The sequence below is a fragment of the Lepidochelys kempii genome, chromosome 3 (genome assembly GCF_965140285.1).
Source record: "Lepidochelys kempii isolate rLepKem1 chromosome 3, rLepKem1.hap1, whole genome shotgun sequence".
Taxonomy (NCBI): Eukaryota; Metazoa; Chordata; order Testudines; family Cheloniidae; genus Lepidochelys; species Lepidochelys kempii.
In genome coordinates this window covers 148,295,125-148,316,524 of record NC_136382.1, presented here as the reverse complement: position 1 = coordinate 148,316,524, position 21,400 = coordinate 148,295,125, and the positions used below count along the sequence as shown (strand labels likewise).

The 21,400-nt window shown below is 44.5% G+C and overlaps 1 protein-coding gene across 6 annotated transcripts in view; it reads right to left on the bottom strand.

Annotated features, from left to right (window-relative positions):
- LTBP1 (latent transforming growth factor beta binding protein 1) overlaps window positions 1-21,400 on the bottom strand; it is a 375,509-nt gene that overhangs the window by 58,969 nt on the left and 295,140 nt on the right. For all 6 annotated transcript variants that reach the window (XM_073338422.2, XM_073338423.2, XM_073338424.2 and 3 more), the window contains 2 exons: window positions 21,170-21,295; window positions 12,238-12,381 (listed from right to left, as the gene is read on the bottom strand). In XM_073338422.2, coding sequence (XP_073194523.2) covers window positions 12,238-12,381; window positions 21,170-21,295 — 270 coding nt within the window. The remainder of the gene's footprint in view (window positions 1-12,237; window positions 12,382-21,169; window positions 21,296-21,400) is intronic.

Below are 21,400 nucleotides of genomic sequence, written 5' to 3'. Positions count from 1 at the left end.
ATAAGAAAGTAAGTTTTACTAAGCTTATTCTCTTTAATTTTCATTAGCTACAATTGTTTTAACATTAGCGTGCTCAAAATATTTATTTTGTTGTGCCTATTATTGTGTTTTAATTAAAGAGAGTATAATAGATATTTATGGCTTTTAGTTCTAAATATACATTTGAATTTGTTTCTAACTTCCTTAGAAAAGTGAATGTTTTGGTTTGTGGAGTTTGAGGGGCTGGCAGACACCACACTGCCACCAACAATGCAAACTCTCCTTTGCTGTTTTGCCAATGTAAGAAGTATACATTGAGGGAAACACCCAGCTGAGTGCTATTTCATCTTTGTTAGTTTAATCTGTGGTCTCCTTTCATCAGATAATTACAATTTTCCATAATGTACTGCATTTCATAAAGTACGATGGTTTTGTGGTATCAGCTGATGTCCAATAGGAACCAAATTAAGACTATCATGTGTCGCAGAAACTCAACTGAACTAAATCTGTTATTCCAAGGTGAGAGAGCAGTACTTTAACCACCAAGTTATACATTTTCTTTGGACATATGCCACATGTCTAACTGAATCAGGGCCAAAAGCTTAAATAGCAGAAACACCATGGAAGTTTTCACACCATTTACCAGGGAAAGAGCTTCGGAGGCTGTCCCAGGAGGAAGGAGAAACATTCTCATCATGTGATTATTTATTCCCATTTTATATTTGATGTGATGGTTTCTCCTCCCATTATCTGTTCAGCACTTTAAAAGTCTGTTGTTTACACAGCTGTGACTGAGGGTTAGTCAAGCAGGCGTCATGAATGTTTGGAAAGTGAGTGAGACATAGATCTTTAAAAAAAGAAATTTACAAAGGCCAGTCTGTGTCTACAAGCTCATAATTTCTCTCTCTCTCTCACACACACACACACTTAACCTTTTAATAAACAGATTCTTTTAAAAGATATTTTGGTATAATTTTTCCTTGGAAAAATGGATTAGTACCTAGATATTTATTTTCTCACAATTTTGGTTATTTCTGATTTTATTTCATTGTTAAAAAATTAGAAATTTTACTCAAGTAACTGTGGGATAATACAGTAATTTATCTGACTGGGTTTTTAAAAATATTTATTAACATTTTTCAATCTTTTTTCTTATAACAAACCAAGTAAATTCTAGATACCAACATATAGACATTTATCTGATTGTAAATATGATGGCTATATTAGTGCTACAGAATTCCAGATATAAAAAGTGGGGGCTAAATATAGACTGAAGGTATTTTATATATTTTTATATCTTAATTGCACTGATCCAGCAAATCACTTAGGCGTATGCTTAACATTAAGTGCGGTAGACATCAATGAAACTAAAACATAAGCTTAAAATTAAGCACATATTTAAAAACTTTGATTAATTGTGCCCTAAATTATTAGTGTAAAAAATAAAATGTGTAGGGTTGATGGAATCTTAAATTAATAAATTATATAGCACTGTCCTTTGCCTCTAAATGACATAAGCAATACAAACTTTTAGGGCATGATTTTCAGCAAGCCAGTAAATATGCATTTGTATGTTCCCATTTTCTATATGCAATGTACTACAGAATGTGTAATGCAAATTTCCCAATCTGCTGCACACATGACAAGATACCTCTCTTTTGGGCATATGTATGTGTAAATCAGGAATTTGTATATGCACATCCAATGATGCATGTGCAAAAAAGACATGCATGGGTATGTATGCAAATACTTGAAGATCAGACTCTCAGTTCATTTGGGTTAAAGCAAACAAACAAACAAAACATTCTCTGTGTATATATAAAGTCTGCTGCAGTTTCCACGGTATGCATCCGATGAAGTGAGCTGTAGCTCACGAAAGCTCATGCTCAAATAAATTGGTTAGTCTCTAAGGTGCCACAAGTACTCCTTTTCTTTTTGCGAAAACAAAAACGGTTACTCACCTTCTTGTAACTGTTGTTCTTTGAGATGTGTTGTTCATGACCAGTCCAATCAGATGTGTGCGCACTGCGTGCACGACAGCCGGAAGATTTTTCCCCTAGCAGTGTCTGTAGGGTAGGCCTGGGCGCCCCCTGGAGTCGCACCCTCATGGCACTCAATATAGTGCCCTGCCAACCTGACACCCCCCCCCCCCAGTTCCTTCTTGCCGACTACTCCAACAACGGGGCAGGAGGGTGGGTATTGGAATGGACATGAACAACACATCTCGAAGAACAACAGTTACAAGAAGGTGAGTAATCGTTTTTTCTTCGAGTGCTTGTTCATGTCAATTCCAATCAGGTGACTCCCAAGCCTAAATTACGGAGGTAGTTTCGGAGTTGTCCACTGATTGGAGCAGCACTCTACCAAAAGCTGCATCGTTTCTGGCCTGCTGGGTAATCGCATAATGCACGGTGAAAGTATGTATGGAGGACCTCGTCGCTGGTCTGCATATTTCCTGGGTGGGAACCTGCCCCAGGAATGGTGCTGAAGAAGCCTGCGCCTTGGTGGAGTGCGCAGTGAGCGGAGGGGCAGACACCACTGCCAGTTTGTAACACTCTCAGATGCAGGATGTGATCCATGACAAAATTCATTGAGAAGAGACTGGAAGACCTTTCATTGTGTCTACCACAGCCATGAAAAGTTGCACTGACTTTCGGAACGGCCTTGTTCTCTCGATGTAAAAGGCTAACGCTCTGCTGACATCCAACGAGTGAAGCCTCTGCTCCCTGCTGCTTGAGTGCAGCTTAGGATAGAACACTAGGAGGAAGATGTCCTGGCTGATGTGAAACTGGGAGACAACCTTCAGGAGGAAAGCTGGGTGGGGCCTGAGCTGAACCTTGTCCTTACAGAACACCATGTGAGAAGGCTCTGCTGTTAGGGCCTTGAGCTCAGACACCCTCCTGGCTGAGGTTATCGCTACCAGAAACGTGACCTTGTACGAGAGGTAGAGCAGGGAGCACGTCGCTAGCAGTTCAAAGGGCGGCCCCGTCAGTCTGGAAAGGACCAGGCTGAGGTCCCAGGCTGGGACCAGCTGTCGAACTTGCAGATATAGCCTGTTGAGACTTTTGAGGAAACGGCTGATCATAGGGTTGGCGAAGACTGACTGGCCCTCTGCGCCTGGATGGAAGGTAGAGATGGCAGCCAAGTGAACCCTTATTGATGACATGGACAGTACCTGCTGCTTGAGATGGAGAAGGTAGTCCAATATGAGCAGAATAGAGGCGAACATTGGGGATGAACGATGATGTACAGACCAGATTGAAAATCTCTTCCATTTGGCAAGGTAGGTAGCTCTAGTGGAGGGTTTCCTACTGCCAAGGAGAACTTGTCTAACCTGGTCCGAGCAGGAAAGCTCCACCGGGTTTAGCCACGGAGCACCCATGCCATGAGGTACAACGACTCAAGGTTTGAGTGCTGGAGATGGCCGTGATCCTGAGTTATCAAGTCCGGGAAGAGCAGCAAAGTGACTGGGGCTTCCATAGACATGTCCAGGAGCAACATGTACCAGCGTTGGCAGGGTCAGGCTGGGGCTATCAATATTACCACTGCTCGATCCCTCTGTATCTTGAGGAGTACTTTGTGAACGAGAGGGATAGGTGGGAATGCGTATAGGAGATGGCCTCCCCAGGGAAGGAGGAATGCATCTGCTATGGTGCCCGGTCTGTGATTCAGGAAAGAGCAGAACTGCTGACACTTCCTGTTGTGCCATGTGGCAAAGAGGTCTACCTGGGGAAAGCCCCACTGATGGAAAAAGGAGTTAGTGACGTCCAGGCGTAGGGACCACTCGTGGCCATGGAATGATCTGCTGAGATAGTCCGCTAACTCGTTCTGTATGCGAGGGAGGTACGATGCTTGAAGGTGTATTGACTGCTCTACACAAAAGTCCCACAGCATGAGGGCTTTCTGGCATAGGGGAGAGGAGTGTGCATCCCCGTTTGTTGATCTAGATCATCACTGTGGTGTTGTCTGTCATCACTGATACACATCTCCCACTTAAATGGGCTTGGAAAGTCTGACATGCCAGGTATACCGCTCTAGCTCTCTGACATTGATGTGGAGAGTGAGCTTCGCCTGAGACCAGAGGCCTTGTGTCCTGAGGTCTCCCAGATGTGCCCCCCAGTCCAAGTCCAATGCATCCATAACCAATGAGAGAGTTGGCTGGGGGCTGACGAAGGGGACCCCTGGACACACTAAGTGTGGGTCGAGCCACCACAGAAAGGAGTCGAGGATCGGGTGAGGCAAAGTCACGAACCTGTCCAAACTGTCCTGGACTGGCCAATACACTGAGGCTAGCCATGATTGGAGTGGCCGGAGTCTGAGCTTGGCTTGTTGCACCACATACGTACAAGCGGCCATGTGTCCCAGGAGTTTGAGGCAATTCCTTGCTGTGGTGGTGGGGAACTGCCTGAGATTCCGAATGATGTCTCCCAGGGTCCAGAACCTTGATTCCGGTAGGTACACCCTGGCCTGGGTCGAGCCAGCACTGGCCGTATGAACTTTATCCTCTGAACATGGGACAGAATTGACTTCCCTGCGTTCAGGAGAAGGCCCAGTTTGTCGAACGTTGCAATGATGAATCTGACTTGCGCGTCCGCTTGGGCCCTGGAGCGGCCCTTGATCAGCCAGTCATCGAGGTACAGGAACACCTGTACCCGGCACCTGTGCAGAAACGCGGCCACGACTGCCCTGCATTTGGTTAATACTCAAGGCGCTGCTGAAAGGCCAATCGGAAGGACTGTGAACTGGAAGTGGTTGTCGTGCTCCACAAACCTGAGGTATTTTCTGTAGGACGGTGTGACTGCTATATGAAAGTATGCATCCTTCAAGTTGAGGGCGGCATACCATCCCCTAGATCCAAGGAAGGGACGATGGAGACCAAGGAGACCATGAACAAACTCAAGTTCCATATGAACTTGAGCTCTCGCAGGTCTAGGATGGGCCCAAGCCTGCCTTTGGCTTTCGATATTAGGAAATACCAGGAATAGAAGATTCCTTGCGATCCTGAGGAACCTCTTCCACGGCCCCTAGCGAGAGGAGTGACTGCACCTCCTTATGAGGAGTTGCTCGTGAGAAGGGTCCCTGAAGAGGGATGGGGAAGCGGGGTGGAAAGGCAGGAGGACAGAGAATTGGAGTGAATATCCCTTTCTTCCATGTGGAGCACCCAGCAGGCTGACATAATACGGGCCCATGCATAGGTGGGATGAAAAGGTAAAGTGGGATGGATCCAGTCTTTGCACTGGTGCGTCGCCCCTGGGTGCACCTTCAAAAGGCTGGTTTTGGGCCTGAGGAGGGTTTAGACTGACCAGCCCTGACTAGAGGAGGGGCGAGGTCTCTTCTTTGAGTTCCTATTTCTCCTGCGCGACCCATCCTGCCTACCCTCGGTGGGGGCTGGGGTCTAATGTGCCTCCATTGTGTGGCAGGGGTATGGAGGCCCAGGTACTTCAAGGTGGCTTGAAAGTCCTTGAAGCTGTGCTGTGTTCTCGGAAAACAAAGACTGACCCTCAAAGGGGAGATCCTGGATTGTCTGCTACACTTCATAGGGGAGGCCAGAGACTTGCAGCCAGGAACAACTCCTCATGGCCACCCTGATAGCCATGGTGCGAGACGCTGCATCCAGGGCCGCCTGCAGGGATGCATGGGAAATTAATTTGCCCTCCTCTACTAGCATGGAAAACTCTGCGTGAGAGTCCATAGGGAGGAGTTCTGCAAATTTTTGCATGGCCCCACAAGTATTATAATTGTACCTGCTAACCACTGCATGATGGTTAGCAATAGGGAGCTGCAAGCCCCGCCCCCTGTGGAACAGATTTTCCTTCTGAAGAGGTCCAGTTATTTGGCCTCTTGTTTCTTGGGAGAGGGCCCCTGGTAGCCCTTGAGTTCACGCTGATTGGCCACGTCCACTACCAGGGAGTCCAGCTGGGGGTGCGTGTAAAGATGTTCATACCCCTTTAAGGGGATAAAGTATCTCCACTCATACCTCTTGACGGTAGGCAGCAATGAGGACGGGGGTCTGTCACAGGGTCTTCGTGGCATCGCTGATGGTTTTAATCAGTGACAGCGCAATACGGGATGGTCCTTTTGTTGAAAGGATGTCCTCCACCACCTCCTCAGGTTTAATGTTCAGGTTCTGGGCCACCCGTCTCAGCAGCTGCTGTAGGACCCTGCTGTCCCCTGAGGCTTGAGCAGTTGCTGATCCAGCCACTGCCTCATCCGGAGATGAGGAGGACAAGATGGCGGCCGGTACCGGAGCCTGTTCCCTGCCCTCAGCCCCTCTGGAGTCCCTAGGAGTGAGGAACACTGGAGCCGCAGCTGGTGCTGTAGTCAGTGTCACTGGCGGTGCCCTGGTTATTGACACGGGCAGTGCCAACGATTGAGCTGTGATCAGTGCCGAGGATGGTGCAGGAATCAGTGCTGAGATTGTCGACGTCGCGGTCGGTGCCGAGATCGTTGATGTCAGTACAGCTCCGGATGGGTCCCCTGCAGTGGTGCGGAGGGCATGTGTGGTGGCCCAAAGAACACCCATGTCACTGAGGCTGGTCTGGAATCCTGGCTCTGCCCCCTGGCTCTGGTGATAGGCCCAGGGTGTCCAGAAGGGCCACTGAGGAGCCTGCCACTGTCCCAGCCACTGTGCTGGGTAGGGTTGTCAGTTATGGTGGGAGCGGGATCTTCTGCTCCTACTGGAGCGCGATGACTCCGCTTCCGACTCCAAGGTCTCTGACTGCGAAGACCACAGAGGAGCGGAGCCACTTGACGCCAGTGAGCGATGCCAACTGGAAGACCAGAGCAGCTCCCCAACATGGGCCACAGGTGCTGAAGGTTGGCATGCAGGGGATGATACCCTCATTGCTACTATCTTTGCCAGCTTGCCCACAGAGTGGATTGGGCCAGGAACTGGTGCCAGAAACCTCTTCTGCCTTGGAGGGGAGGGTGGCGCTGTCAGTGCCAGGAGGTCCGATGCCACTTCAAACGTTTCCGGCATGGAGGGAAACTGTAGGTCCTCGTGGCGACAGATTGGTGAACGGTGCTTGGTGGGTAGTGACTGACCTATCAGGAATCGATTTATCGTGTCTCATCTAGACAAGGTAAATCGATCCCCAAATCGACGCCTGTACTCCACCTCAGTAGGAGGAGTAAGGAGAGTTGACGGGGGAGCCGCCGCGGTTGACTCGCCGCCGTGAGGATGGCCAGGTAACTCGAACTAAGATACTTCGACTTCAGCTACACAAATAGCGTAGCGGAAGTTGCGTATCTTAGTTCGAACCACACCCCCACCCCCAGTGTAGCCCAGGCCTTTGAGGAGTCCTTCATCGGCTACAGCTCATGTGTCAACAATGCCAGAGCACTGTGCACCGAGGAGACGGCACTTGGGGCCGGGGCCGCAAAGCTGAGGTCTGTCTGAAACCAAAGTGCTGCCTCCATAAGCAGAAATCAGAGGCGCTGTTCTCTGTCCTTGAGTGTCCTGGGGCAAAACCCTCTACAGATTTTACAACCGTCCCCAAGGTGACCCTCCCTGAGACACATGAAGCACAAAGTGTGTGGGTCACTTCTCGGCATAAAACTGCCACAGTCAGAGCACGGCTTAAAGCTTGGGGACCAAAGCATACCCCAGAGCTGGGGAAAGCGTGGGGGGGGGGGCGACCCCCAAAGGAAACTTATGAGAGAAAACTATCTACACTAACTAAACTACTACTGAATTTAACTATATACACTTGATACTGTGAAGCACGCACTTGTCGAGGCAAGAGCAACGGGGAGTTCCAGCTAGCCATCACAGGTGGTAAGAAGCAACTGAGGGGGGTTGGGTCAGCAGGGCACTATATTGAGTGCCATGAGGGTGCGACTCCAGGGGGCACCCAAGCCGACCCTAAGGATACTGCTAAGGGGAAAAATCTTCCAGCTCTCATGCATGCAGCGCGCACACAACTGATTGGAATTGACATGAACAAGCACTCGAAGAAGAACTATATATTTAAATAAAAATTATTTGGTAGTAATGACAGTACGAAAGGTCTCCCTTGAAACGTAAAGACATACAATTTAGATTTGGGTACCAGACTCAGTCTAGTGTCTAATAAACAATGCAGATTACAAGAGCCACCAAGAATAGTTTGACATCATTGGCAGTCTCTGTTCAAGAAAGGCCCAAGACTGAGGAGCACAGATGTTATTATTCAGGAATGATCAGAATAACCAACTTTAATATCAGATGTTTGTGAGCTGCTTCACAGTTAATAGCGTAGAAACAGATGATCCTATTAGACACCCTTATGACTCTTTTCTGTGTCATCTTCTCCTGATCTCCCCCCAAAAAATCTCCTCTTAACTTTCCCCCTGAGAATCCCAGCTTTCCAACTCTATTAGCTATATATTTGTTTTTCTACCCTTGAAGTTTCATGAGTTTTTGCATCATAAATTTGTAACTGGTCTTTGGTGAGGCTACATTTTTATAGAACTGGTCCAGGAGTAAACATATTATATTTTGGATGCCAAAACAGCACACTTTTTATTTCATGAATACTGGTAATCCACTGTTCTGAATGCCCCAGTAATTGAGCACATTATTTTAAATACTGAGGTGAGAAAAAGATGAAGTTGCAGCCTAGGGTCTCGATCCTTCAACTGCATCTGCACAGGTGGATCCAGGGGCCTGTGCAGAGTCATATTGACTTCAGCGGTCAGGGCTGCACCTGAATTAAAGCCATGGCAGGATGGGGGTACAAAATAAAGAAAAGAGAAACAGGTGCTTTGAAACCTGCGCATTCGATTTTTTGTTAAATTTATTTTGTATTGAATTGAAATGAATACTGGAAGACAACAAGATGGCTGGAACTAAGGAGACGAATGTTCATATACTGACAGCATCATTTCAGGACATAGCAAATAATAGATGAATTTCTGCCAAATAAAAGGAAAGCTCTAGGTCCCCCGTGGTGAATAAAGAGAAGTGTGAACATACAAAGGGAACAGCCTTTAACAACATGTGAAAAAGTCCCTGAATTAAAGTTATGCTTCAGTTATGCCCTGCCCCTACCTTCAGTAGAAATGGCATCCCACTTCTCTTTAGTAGAGTGGAAATGGGATGACATTTCTCTATGTGCAAAATAGCACACATGTATAAAAACAAATATGCAAAGGCTGAATACATCTGTAAGATTTGCATGTTAATGTTTACAACAGTATAAGGCAGACAAGATATTTTTCTCTGCATGCAGGTAAAATGAGGCACAAGCCCATGTTGGGGGTGACATGGGAGCACACAGCAGGAGCTCCCAGAAGCACGGTGCCTGACTCAGGCACGTGGCATGCCAAAGCTCTAGGAAGCATGGCCGTTGCATCATCCTTTGCACGAGTGTAGCATGAACTCCATCACCACCTTGGTGTGGCTGGTGCTAGGTGGAAGGATGTGGCATTGGCCCTGCACCCTTTGGGCAGCGTAGCACTGCTGTCGTAGCTAGGCTTGTAGATTCCTTCTATTCTGGGGAAAACAACAACTAGACTGAGCCCAGTCCCTGCGCAAGAGGAAAGGCTGTTTGTGCTCTCCTCTGCCTTACACACTCATGCAAGGGTCAGCCACAACCTGGCATTTAGCCATTAATTTTCAGCATGAAATGAAAACAAAAAAGAGGTAGGTAGGTTAAAGAAAAACAAACACATTGTAAACTCCATAAGAGTTTTCCAAAACCTACAGGTGCAGTAGGTAATATTACGACTTCACAGTTTGTTTGGGTGATCAGTTCCTAGGATCTTCAGACTCTAAGATAGAACCCATTTGAGCTCAATGAGAAAAGAGTTTGCTACCAGGCTATCCAGAAAAGTGCATGCTTTGTCTCTTATATAGTATACAAAGTAATATCCTGTCCAATGAAACATTGATTGTAGGAAGTGTTTTTTTCCTTCAGTTGTGCAAGCAAACAGAGATAAAAGAATGGTAAGATGTCCCGTCCTTCACAATGTACATCAGCTTATAGTGTTCCCTGGTAACAGATAGGTTCCCTTATTCCATTAGTCAAATAATATAGTGTGTAGGGATCCTACTGGGCTCTAATTTCCATACTGTCTGGTCTCCTATATGAGATCTTCCTCCATGATGAACCTTAACATAGGAGAGAAAATGATTAAGTATGTGTTTTGTTAGTGCCCAAAGAAGGGGTCCATATTGAGATGAAAAAAGTTTTTCTCTTCCGAACTGAACACAAATGAAGTGCCCATTCATGATGCCAAACTGAGACACCACTTGCTGTAGACTGTACAGATGTTCACAATATGATCATGCATCCTTGCTGGACTTTGTGGGCTTTCCTTTCCCTCAGCAATAAATGATAATAGGATACATCCATGAACTCTGCTTGGTTTCTTGGGCTTGGCTTCCCCTCTGTTGGAATCAGATGACCTGCTGGGCTTCTTGGGAATGGCTCCCCCTTGATGTGACTCTGCTAGGTCTTAGTTCATTTTTGACTGGGGAAAAAATAGTTAAAATCTCGCAAGTGTCATCTTATTTGGCACCAAAATGAGATGGCACTCATAGCTGGCTGTAGATCTTTGTAATATGATTTACCCTCTCCTTTTTGCATGCTTTGATCAGCAGTGAAATAGTTAACAATGTTGTCATTTATGTTATCATCATTAGATATCAGTATTGAGATGAGGCCCCTTGAGATGAAAGTATACTGCAGTTTGCTTCCTCACAAGTAAGTAAATGGCAATACTGCTGTGTATTCTTCTTCTAAACCAGCAATTCTCCAGAGTTTTCATTCCTTCAACCTCTTCATAAGGTGAGGTCCTCAGTCTAACCCATTGCCATTGGTTCACAGTTCATTTTATTATGTAGCTGTTTCACAGACAGTGTTGCAATACCAATGTGCTTCCCTGTGCAAGTACATCTCAGGAAATGTTGCAGAACAAAATACTGAAGAAAGCATATACACATTAAGTAGGAATCTGTGAATAAACTACAAAGAGTTTGTAGCTCTGATTCTTTAAAAAGAAGAATTTGCCTCTTAGGTGTTGCACAAAAGAGAACTTGATCTATTATTAGGAAGGTAAAAAGGCACTATGTTCAGTGAGCCAAATCCTGGTTCCATTTGAGTCACCAGGAGTTTTGCCTTGTTCAAAAGATTTGGAAAGATGGGAGACAGGATGAAATTTCCAGGGCCTCCTGAATTATATAGACTGGAATTGATAGTACAGCAAGTTATTCTAAAGCTATTCAGTAGCTAGTTCAGCCTGCAATGTAAACCTAAAATATATTTGTTTGTTTGGGGGAGAAGCTCATGTAAATCAATTTGCCAATCTCAATTCCCCCTTATCCTGGACCTGTTCCTCTCCCCAGACTGGAGCTGTGTAGCCCACTTGGAGGCAACTTTCTGAGAGAGAGAGAGTCCTAAGATAATTTTTAAGTTAGTGTTTGTAGTAGCATCCCTAATGTGTTAAGACACTGAATAACATAAGAGAAAGGCACAGTGGCTGCTCTGAAAGGCTCACAATCTAAAAAGACAGATCAAGAGTAAAAAAACAGGGGCAGGAGGCGAGAGTACAACCCACAAGTAACGTGGACAAGGTGACTGGCCATGTCTTCATGAGCCTAATATTTTGGGGATTTTTCAAACTAGATACAAAAGTAAATAGTTGAGTGGCAATTTGTTTAAGTTCTTCTGTTAATATTCAATAATAAGCCTGGGTTACCATATACAAATTTTGCTCTCAACATTACACTTCCTTCAACCTTATCCAGACACCAGTAGTTATCTATATAAATTTTAAAAAAATTATTTTAAATCTCATGTGCTGTAGCCTTCATTTCACTGCCAAAGATGAACATTGACATCACCACCTCAGCATGGTACACATCATGAGAAACAATGTTCCACAAACCACACTGTGTGAAAAAAGGCCCGGCTAATCAGAGCTCTGAGATTGCCTCTTGTACAAAAATTAAAGGCATCTATGCCATATTTTTGTTGTTTATGATTTATAGCATGCTCAAGAATAACAGAACCAAAAGCACACATGGCTTATTATATTACTATGCTTTAAAAAGGGGTCTAAAATACACTATTTCTTTAGAAAACAGTGATTTAACTACAGCAATAAATAAAATCCAAATTTACCCAATTTTCATTGTAACTCTTAACACCCCCCCCCTTTTTTTTTTTTTTTTTTTACAGCCTGTCACAATTTTTTATCCTTGCTGTTATTCAGGAGGATGTGCATTTTTTATGCTTTGTATTATGTCTGCAAGCAAAGCCACTGGTATTTTACCTGTTGATGTGCGGAAGCGACATTGTCCAGTCATTGGATCATACTCCTGGTTTTCATCGGAACAGAGACACAGGAAGGTGCCTTCTACATTTTCACAGAGGGCTTCACCACATACCCCACTCAGCATTTCACATTCATTCACATCTGGAGAATGAAGCATAAATTGATTCAGACATGTTCTCCATCACTGACAGCTCTTTATATTACCTGCTCTATCTGTCCCAATATTGTCTGCAGAAAAACAAAGGCGATCCCCGAGGAACAATCAATACCTGACTACTACTTAAGTGGACTCCTAAGGAAATTAGTTTGTCTGAGGAGATAAAGGCCATTGAAAAAACAGTAAAATTATAAAATGCCAGTGTTGATTTTAAGGTAGACCAGAGTCCTAACTTTTTTATTCTCCTTCTCCCTCATCCCCATTTCTTACAATGTAAGATATTGACTCCTTTTGAGCTATGTTTGCTATTACCAGAACAGCAAGAAACCCACCAGTATTTATTTATTTTTATTTAACAGATATTGTGCCAAAACTTACTGTCATTCTTTCAAAGGTCAGTGAAATCAAAGAGTTCAACAGGTAGAAGATGACAGGATTTAGGCCCTGGTATATAAACAGAATTCTCTTCTCCCCACACCCTGAAAAACTGCCTTCCTGCAGCATGTTCTTTTTGTCCTCTAAACCCATTTTTGTAATAGACTCCTCACCCACAAAACCCTATAGGTTGCTCTGGAGCCCAGAAACATTATTCTGGTATCACCTAGTGAAGACCCTGTGGAGCAATGCAAGTCTCCTCTTCTACAGTAAGGGCTGGGTCCCACGGTACTCTCAATTGCTGTTGGCCTGGGACCAAAAAACATTCCATGAATCCTAAACTTGGCTCCCAACACTTCTTACCTCATCTAAATACTATGAAAAGTTGCCATTTGAAAGGAGAGTTGTCTATGGTTTGAATGACACGGAATTACCAAAAAGCTCAGCACTGGCTTAACTCTGCTCCCACTGAAATCTATCGGGGTTTTACATCTGACTGTCCACAATACAGCACATCCACTAACTACATAACTGTAAAATTATTACATTATTTTTCATAATTTATACATTTATTTTTTGTATATTTAATTGACAATATACAGTATAATATTTGTAACAAAGCATACTGGCTCTTTTTTTATCCACCAAAATAAAAATGTAGCCATATAATATACTACACTACTGATTTTATATGTTTTTATCTTATCTGGATCAGCTAACTTGACACTTTCTAAATTCATTTAATTAATTATTTTATTTTGTTTGCTGCATATCAAGAAGTTCAAAGTCTGCTTTCGGGAACACTGTTTACAAAGTATGCAAACACATATTTTCCATAAAAAATGTTTTTGGTAGACCGTTTACATCAAAATAATTTATAAGCATGTTTGAATACTTTCAACATCTCCTATAATCTCATTATCACATATCCAAGTCAGCAAAACTGTGAGGTTCTTCCACAGGGCAGAATCCCATTCATTTTACGAACAGCCAGAAACAAAAAGCTTCCACAAACTTTCTTTACTTCTTCTTCTCTTCCTTACTTTCCCGCCTGAATTTGCCTTAGTATTTGAAAAGTCATTATATGCAAAATATTACACACAAACCACTGATTGTGACATTACAAAAGAAAAGCAAATATCAACACAGCGCCATATGGGACAGCTTGTATTTAGGATTGGCAGTATCCAATTTTGATTTTTTTTCTAATGTCAATGAGTAATATCAATGAGTAATTTTTATTTTTTTCTGATTTTTAACTATTTTTATAGTTGCCAGAAATTAAGGTGGGGTGGGGGTCGGGTTGGGTTTAGGGCTGACAGCAGGGGTGCTGAGAGTTCCCAGCACTGACAGCGGGGCTGCAGGGGCCCCCTGCACAGCTGCGGGGCCCAAGCTGAGGGGGAGGCTGTGAGCCTGGCCCAGCGGAGTAGAGATACTAGCCAGGACTGCAAGGGGCTGTGAGGTACTGCTGCACAGTTCCTGACCAGGGATGGCTCCCACACTCCTGGCAGGTGAGTGTGAGAGTGGGGTCATGACAGCAGAAGTCTCCCTGCACAGCTACAGGACTGGTGACATCTGATCCCTCCAGGCACAAGGTGAGGGAAGGTCGTGTTCTTGACAGAGACAGCAGAGACCCCCAGCCAGGGCCACAAGGACAAGTCCCTGGCCATGGGGGAGGCCACCCAGCTGCAGATGGCTCCTGGCCAGGGACGGAGCCATTCATCAGCAGGGTGGCCTCCCTCATGGCTGGGGGCTCAGCCTCCCTCTTCTCACAACCTAGCCTGGGATCTCTGCTCTGCCCTGCCAGGACCACAGCCTTCCTCACACCTTGCGCCTGCAGTGATCAGGTGCCATCGGCCCTGCGGCACCAGAGAGAGACCCCTGCAGCTCCACCATCACCGGAGTGAGGGAGCAGGTCCATAACAGTAGGGCTGCAGTTGCACTGCTGCAGGGTTGGTGACACCCGATCCCTGCAGGTTGCACTCCTGTTACCGACAGTTTTACCATTGATTTCAGGATGTTTATCAACATCTATCTATTTAAACTGAATTCTGCTAAGCCTATTTCCATTAGTTCAAATAGGCTTAATTTCTCTGAGTTTATGTTTCATACCACTGGAAAAAAAAAACCCATCACTCCCATAGAATTAATTTTGCAAGAATTTATTTCCTTTCAATTCAATCACTAAAATTAAAGAAATCACAAGTTGAAGCAACACTGGCATTCACATCAGATGAAGGGCCCCATCAAGGAAAGCATCTCTATTCAGCATAGCACCCAAGTATGTGCTTAAGACAATGGGATTTAAGAATGTCCTTAAGTGATGAACTGAAGCATGTGCTTAAGTGCTTTCCTGAATTGGGGTCTCAAGTTAACATGCCTTACCACCCAAACATCAGAAAACCAAACAGACTCAGACTCCTTACCTGCACAACAAAATCCCTTTCCTTTCCACCATGTAGCCACCTGCAAAGCATACATCCAATTCTCCAGAATTGTGCACATATGCACTAACTTAACTGTGCCCTCAGAACCTGTAAGGTAATCATTACTTTTGCCAGTAAAACTCTATACATTGGTTACATCATTTTTCTGAGGCCAGGTTTGGGTGTTGCATATTTGGGTATGATAGTGAGGAACTGGATATATCCATCCCCCAGCTCCTGGAGCAGCCCAGTCTGTCTTCCTGGAGCCATGTGCTGAACACAACCGTGGAGGACGGCAGGCGGTAACAAAAAAGAGAAATAGCTCATGGAATGTGAGAGCTCTAGGTATTCTGGGCATTACTAGAATAGGTTATGCCAAATTAGGAGGATCATTTAGAATGTTTTACATATAAATTCCCAACTAGCTCACTTGGGAGACATTATCAGAGTGTGCATGTTTAGTCTGGAGTTCGTAGGAGCTGTATTTGTCTAGCTAAAGGGAGCTGAACAAAGGTGAGGGCTGTCAGGACCATATTTGTAAAAGAGCATTTTAAAGTATTTGTTTTCTAAAAGATTTAGTAATACTGGCAGAGGAAACATTACAGAAAACTCCCTTTGCCCAGGAAGAGATAGTGTGCAGAAATTGGAAACTCAATGAAATCATTTGTTTGTTTAAGACAGGGATTTTACCCCCACTGTAATTTAAATTCTCAATGCAATCTGTACTAGTAGTCACTACTAACACCTCCATCATTCTGTAGGTAACCACAGACTTCTACAAGTTGGCAACACCCACTTATTATAAAATAAACTATATAAAATCAAGGAAATACTCATTGCTTCATGACTGATGGGCTATACTGTGCAAATGACCCCTATTCAGAATACAGAGCTCAGCTGGGCTCTGAACCTGCAAACGCTTATGCATCTGCTTCATTTTAAGCACCTTTAGGGTCTCAACAAGGTCAAACAGGCCAAACTAGAAGTTGCAGTCACAGAAAAACTAAAGCAAATTTTCAACATGTTGTTTAATAATAACTCCCCCCCCATCATTAACTAAGAAACAGACAGATATTTGCTTTAAAAAGCATTTATGCATTCTGATTTTTAGAGTCAGCTCCTACTCCTATTGAAGTCATTAGGAATTTTTGCCATTGATGTGAGTGATATCAGGAGTTATCCATATACCATATAACCAGTAACCTCTCTCTCAGGTTTCTATCAGTAAAGAGTTAAAAATCAGAACTCTTTACGAAATATAACTGTATTCCACAAATTAAATCATGTGAAAGAGAATGCACAACAGTAAAGGTCTTTTTTCTATTTCTACTAATCCTTAGAGAAATAAAGTACAAACTAAGTTGAAAAGGCCTATTGACAGCTTGTAGCAGAATCTGATAAAAGCCATAAACTGAACAGTCATGATGCAGTTCTAATGAAGTACAAACTGTGTACAAAGGCCAATCTGTTTTAAGAACAGTTCATAGGGCCAGATCCATCCACTGCAGTGGAGGGAGAGCACAACATAAGAATGGCTATACTGGGTCAGATCAATGGTCCATCTAGCCCAGAGGTTCTCAACCTTATTCTTGCAGAGGCCCACCCCAATATGCTATAAAAACTCCACGGCCCACCTGTGCCACAACAACTGGTTTTCTGCATATAAAAGCCAGGGCCAGCGTTAAGGGGTAGCAAGCAGGGCAATTACCCAAGGCCCCATGCCACGGGTCCTCCAAGAAGCTACATTGCTCAGGCTTCAGCCCTGTGTGGCGGGGCTCAAGGCCCCAGGTTTCAGCCCAATGTGATGGGGCTTTGGCATTCTGCCCTGGGCTCCTGCTTGGCGGACCTCCTGAAACCTCTCGCAGCTCTGCAGGGCGCCGCAGGCCCCTGGTTGAGAACCAACTGATCTAGCCCAGTATCCTGTCTTCTGAGAGTAGCCAGTGAGTGCCAGGTGCTTCAGAGGGAATGAACAGAACAGGGCTATTATCAAGTGACCCATCCCTTGTCAATCAGTTCCAGCTTCTGGCAGTCAAAACATGGGGTTGTGTCCCTGACTGTATTGGCCAATAGCCACTGATGGACTTATTCTCCAGAGCTGGCACTAGGCCCCATAAGCAGACTAAGCAACTGCTTGAGGCCCTGAGCAGTTCAAGAGCCCTCCCAATTCGCTTTTTATTATAAGAACTTGCTTGTTTTACTATTGTGAGGGAGGGCAAAAATATTCCTGCTTAGGGTCCCCAATGGGCTAGCACTGGCTCTGCTATCCTCTATGAATTTATCGAACTCTTTTTTGAACCCAGATATATTTTTGACTTTCACAACATCCACTGGCAACAAGTGCCACAAATTGACTGCATGTTGTGTGAAGAAGTACTTCCTCTGGTTTGTTTTAAACTTGCTGCCTCTGAATAAACATGGGGAAATAGTTTTACTTTGTGTAATGCATAGACAAACCTCACCCATTTATTCTTTTACGTAGTTGCTGATCCATGATAGGACCTTTCCTCTTATCTCATGACTGCTTAGTTTGCTAAAGAGCCTTTGGTGAGGCACCTTGTCAAAGACTTTCTGAAAGTCTAAATACACTGTATCAACTGGATCACCTTTGTCCACATGCTCATTCACACCCTCAGAGAATTCCAATAGATTGTTAAAGCACGATTTTCCTTTACAAAAACTGTATTGACTTTTCCTCAATGTATTATGTTCATTTATGTGTCTGATAATTCTGTTCTTTACTGTAGCTTCAGCCAATTTGCCTGGTACTGAAGCTAGGCTTACAGCCTGTAATAGCCAGGATTGCTCTGAAGCCTTTTTTAAAAATTGCCATTACATTAGCTATCCTCCAGTCATCTGGTACAGAGGCTGCTTTAAAACTGCTATTACCACAGTTAATAGTTCTACAATTTCATATTCGAGTTCCTTTACAACTCTTGGGTGAACATCATCTGGTCCTAGCCACTTATTACCATTTAATTTAACAATTTATTCCCAAAACTCCTCTATTGACACCTCAATCTGGGACAGTTCTTCATATTTGTCACCTAAAAAGAATGGCTCAGCTGTGGGAATCTTCCTCATATCCTCTGCAGTGAAGACCAATGCAAATAATTTGTTTAGCTTCTGTGCAACAGCTGTGTCTTCCCTGGGTGCTCCTTTAGCACCTCAATCATCCAGTGGCTTCCTGCTTCTGATGTACATAAAGAATTTTTTTTCCGTTAATTTTTGTGTCTTTTGCTAGTTGTTCTTCAAATTCTTTTTTGGCCTGTCTAATTATATTTTTACCTTTCACTTGCCAGAATTTATACTCCTTTCTATTTTCCTCCATAGGATTTCACTTCCAATTTTAAAGGATGTCTGTGTCTCTGTCTATTTTACTCTGTCATTTAGCCATGGTGGCATTTTTGTTTGTTTGTTTTTAACTTGGGGGTATACATTTAGTTTGAGATGCGATTATGTTGTTTTTAGATAGTTTCCATGCAGCTTGCAGGCATATTTTATTATTGTGACTGTTCCTTTTAGTTTCTGTTTAACTAGCCTCCTCATTTTTGTGTTTGAAGTTAAATGCTATTGTGATGGGTTTCTTTGGTATTTTCCTCCCCTACAAGGAGGAAATGTAATTTAATTGCATTACAGTAGCTATTACTGAGTGGTTCAGCTAAATTCACCTCTTGAACCAAATTCTGTGCTCCACTTAGAGGATTAAATCAAGAATTGCCTCTCCCCTTAGGGCAGGGGTAGGCAAACTTTTTGGCTGGAGGGCCACATCTGGGAACAGAAATTGTATGGCAGGCCATGAATGCTCACAAAATTGGGGTTGGGGTGAGGGAGGGGGCTCTGGTTGGGGGTATGGGCTCCAGGGTGGGGCCAGAAATGAGGAGTTCAGGGTGCGGGAGGGAGCTCCGGTCTGGGGGGGGGAGTGCGGTGCGGGGGCAGGTGCTCCGGCTGGAGGAGCAGGCTCTGTAGTGGGGCTGGGGATGAGGAGTTTGGGGTGCAGGAGGGTGCTCCAGGCTGGGAGCGAGGGGTTCAGAGAGTGGGAGGGGGATCAGGGCTGGGGCAGGGGATTGGGGCATGGGGAGAGGCTCAGGGGTGCAGGCTCCGGGTGGCTCTTAGTTCAAGCGGCTCCCGGAAGCAGCGGCATGTCTCTTCTCCGGCTCGGACACGGAGGCGTGGCCGGCAGCTCTGCATGCTGCCCCATCCACAGGCACCGCTCCTGCAGCTCTCAATGGGAGCTGCGGGGGCGGTGCTTGGGGTGGGGGCAGCATGCAGAGCGGAGCCCCCTGGCTTCCCCTACATGTAGGAGCTAGAGAGGGGCCATGCCGCTGCTTCCGGGAGCTGCGTGGAGCAGCCTCCCACCCTGCTCCCCGGCTGGAGCGCCGGAACGGGGCAAGCCCCAGACTCCGCTCACCAGCAGAAGCTCGAGGGCCAGATTAAAACAGCTGGCAGGCTGGATCCGGCCCACGGGCTGTAGTTTGCCCACCCCTGCCTTAGGGGTTTGCAGGACTAGCTTCTCCAAGAAGCAGTCATTAATAGTATCTAGAAATTTTGTCTCTGCATCCCCCCCTGAGGTGACATGTACCCAGTCAATATGGGAATAATTCAAATCCCCCACTATTATTGAGTTTTCTGTTTGTGTAGCCTCTTGACAAGGGGGGGGGCTTGTTGCTTATGCCTCCCTAATTTTATGTCCATTATTGTTCTAATACTGGCCTTGGTTCCCATCATCTGGGAATAGTTGGACACCATGAACTCTGGTCACATTCCCTTATCCCATATTATGTTAGGGCTGCAATGGATGGGTGGCACAGGAGCCAGCTATGCTGGCTTTATGGCTTCTGTGGATTTCCCTCCAGCGATGGATAGATTTCGGTCCTAAGGAATCCCCTCCAAGGCTCTCTTTGTGCTGCCTGCCTGAGTTGTGTGAAGGGAGTGCTGTGAATCCGGTCCATCACACTGAAATGAATTTCAAAAGGAGCACTGGCTCTCTCTGAAGTGGTGCTCCCACACCAGATGTTAAGAGTAGCAAATGTCGCATTTCAATGAAAAATAATTTAAGGTCTAAAACTCTGTTTTTCTTTTTAAATATGGGTCAGAATACTCAGCACCTTGCAAGCTGAGCCCTAAAAGTGGACCAGAAGAATTTTTCAGTAAAACCATTTTTTACTGAATATATATAAAAAAATTATTTTTACCACTCTTTCATTCCCCTCTGTTTTCATTCAGCGTAGTGTTACTGGCAAATGTCTTTCATCCTGAATCTAGTCCGAAGAAATTCCTTAACGAATACCTTTTGTTGATCTGGTATTAATTTTATATTAGAAACTTGTGGTGTTCAGGTCCAACCACCACTATTAACAACAGATTTGGAAATCTATTACTCACTAGAGAAATCTACAATATTTACACATTTATGGAATTCTCACATCTTTTCACAGTGATAGGTGTCTTTCCTGGAGCTTGAAGGTAATGTTAAAACCTGTTCAAACACACTGTTTCTAAGGAGGTGTGCTGTTTAATTCAGACAGGCTGTACCACACACCAGACTATATTTCCTGTAGGAGGTAGTACAGAGTTCTGGCTAGTCAACTAAGAGACTAAACAGATGTTGCATTTAAATAAGCTGAAGTATTAAATTCAATCCATTATGATTTATATTTGTGAATGGCTTGACATTTGCAGAAATAGTGGTTTTTTTTTTAAATAGATAAAATGAGTGGCGCAGCTTATTTGCTGTTGGTTTCCACTCCAACCTTAAAAACAGATTCTCCTTTAACAGATACACAGTAAGTACCCACATGGTATACAGGGTTTAGAGAGCAAGACATATTTGAGTCCTATGTTACTCTGAAATGGTGCAATTTAACATAAAATGATGGAAGACAAAATAATTTTATGAAGAAATAAATTCTGTTTAAATCAGTTTTTCATCCCTGAGGTGATGCAGTACTGATTATAAAATCTAAAAACTCACCCACACACCCTTGCCCATCCTGTGGGTCCTGATACCCCTGGTAACAAAGGCAGCGGTAGGAACCAGGTGTATTTTCACAGAACCCATGACTGCCACATAGAGTGCTGTTAACACATTCATCAACATCTGGAAATAAGACATTTTAACATCAGACAGACATAATAATACAAAGGCAGTTTGACAGGTAGACAATTACATCTCTACAAGTAGATACAGTTAGTGTATCTGTAG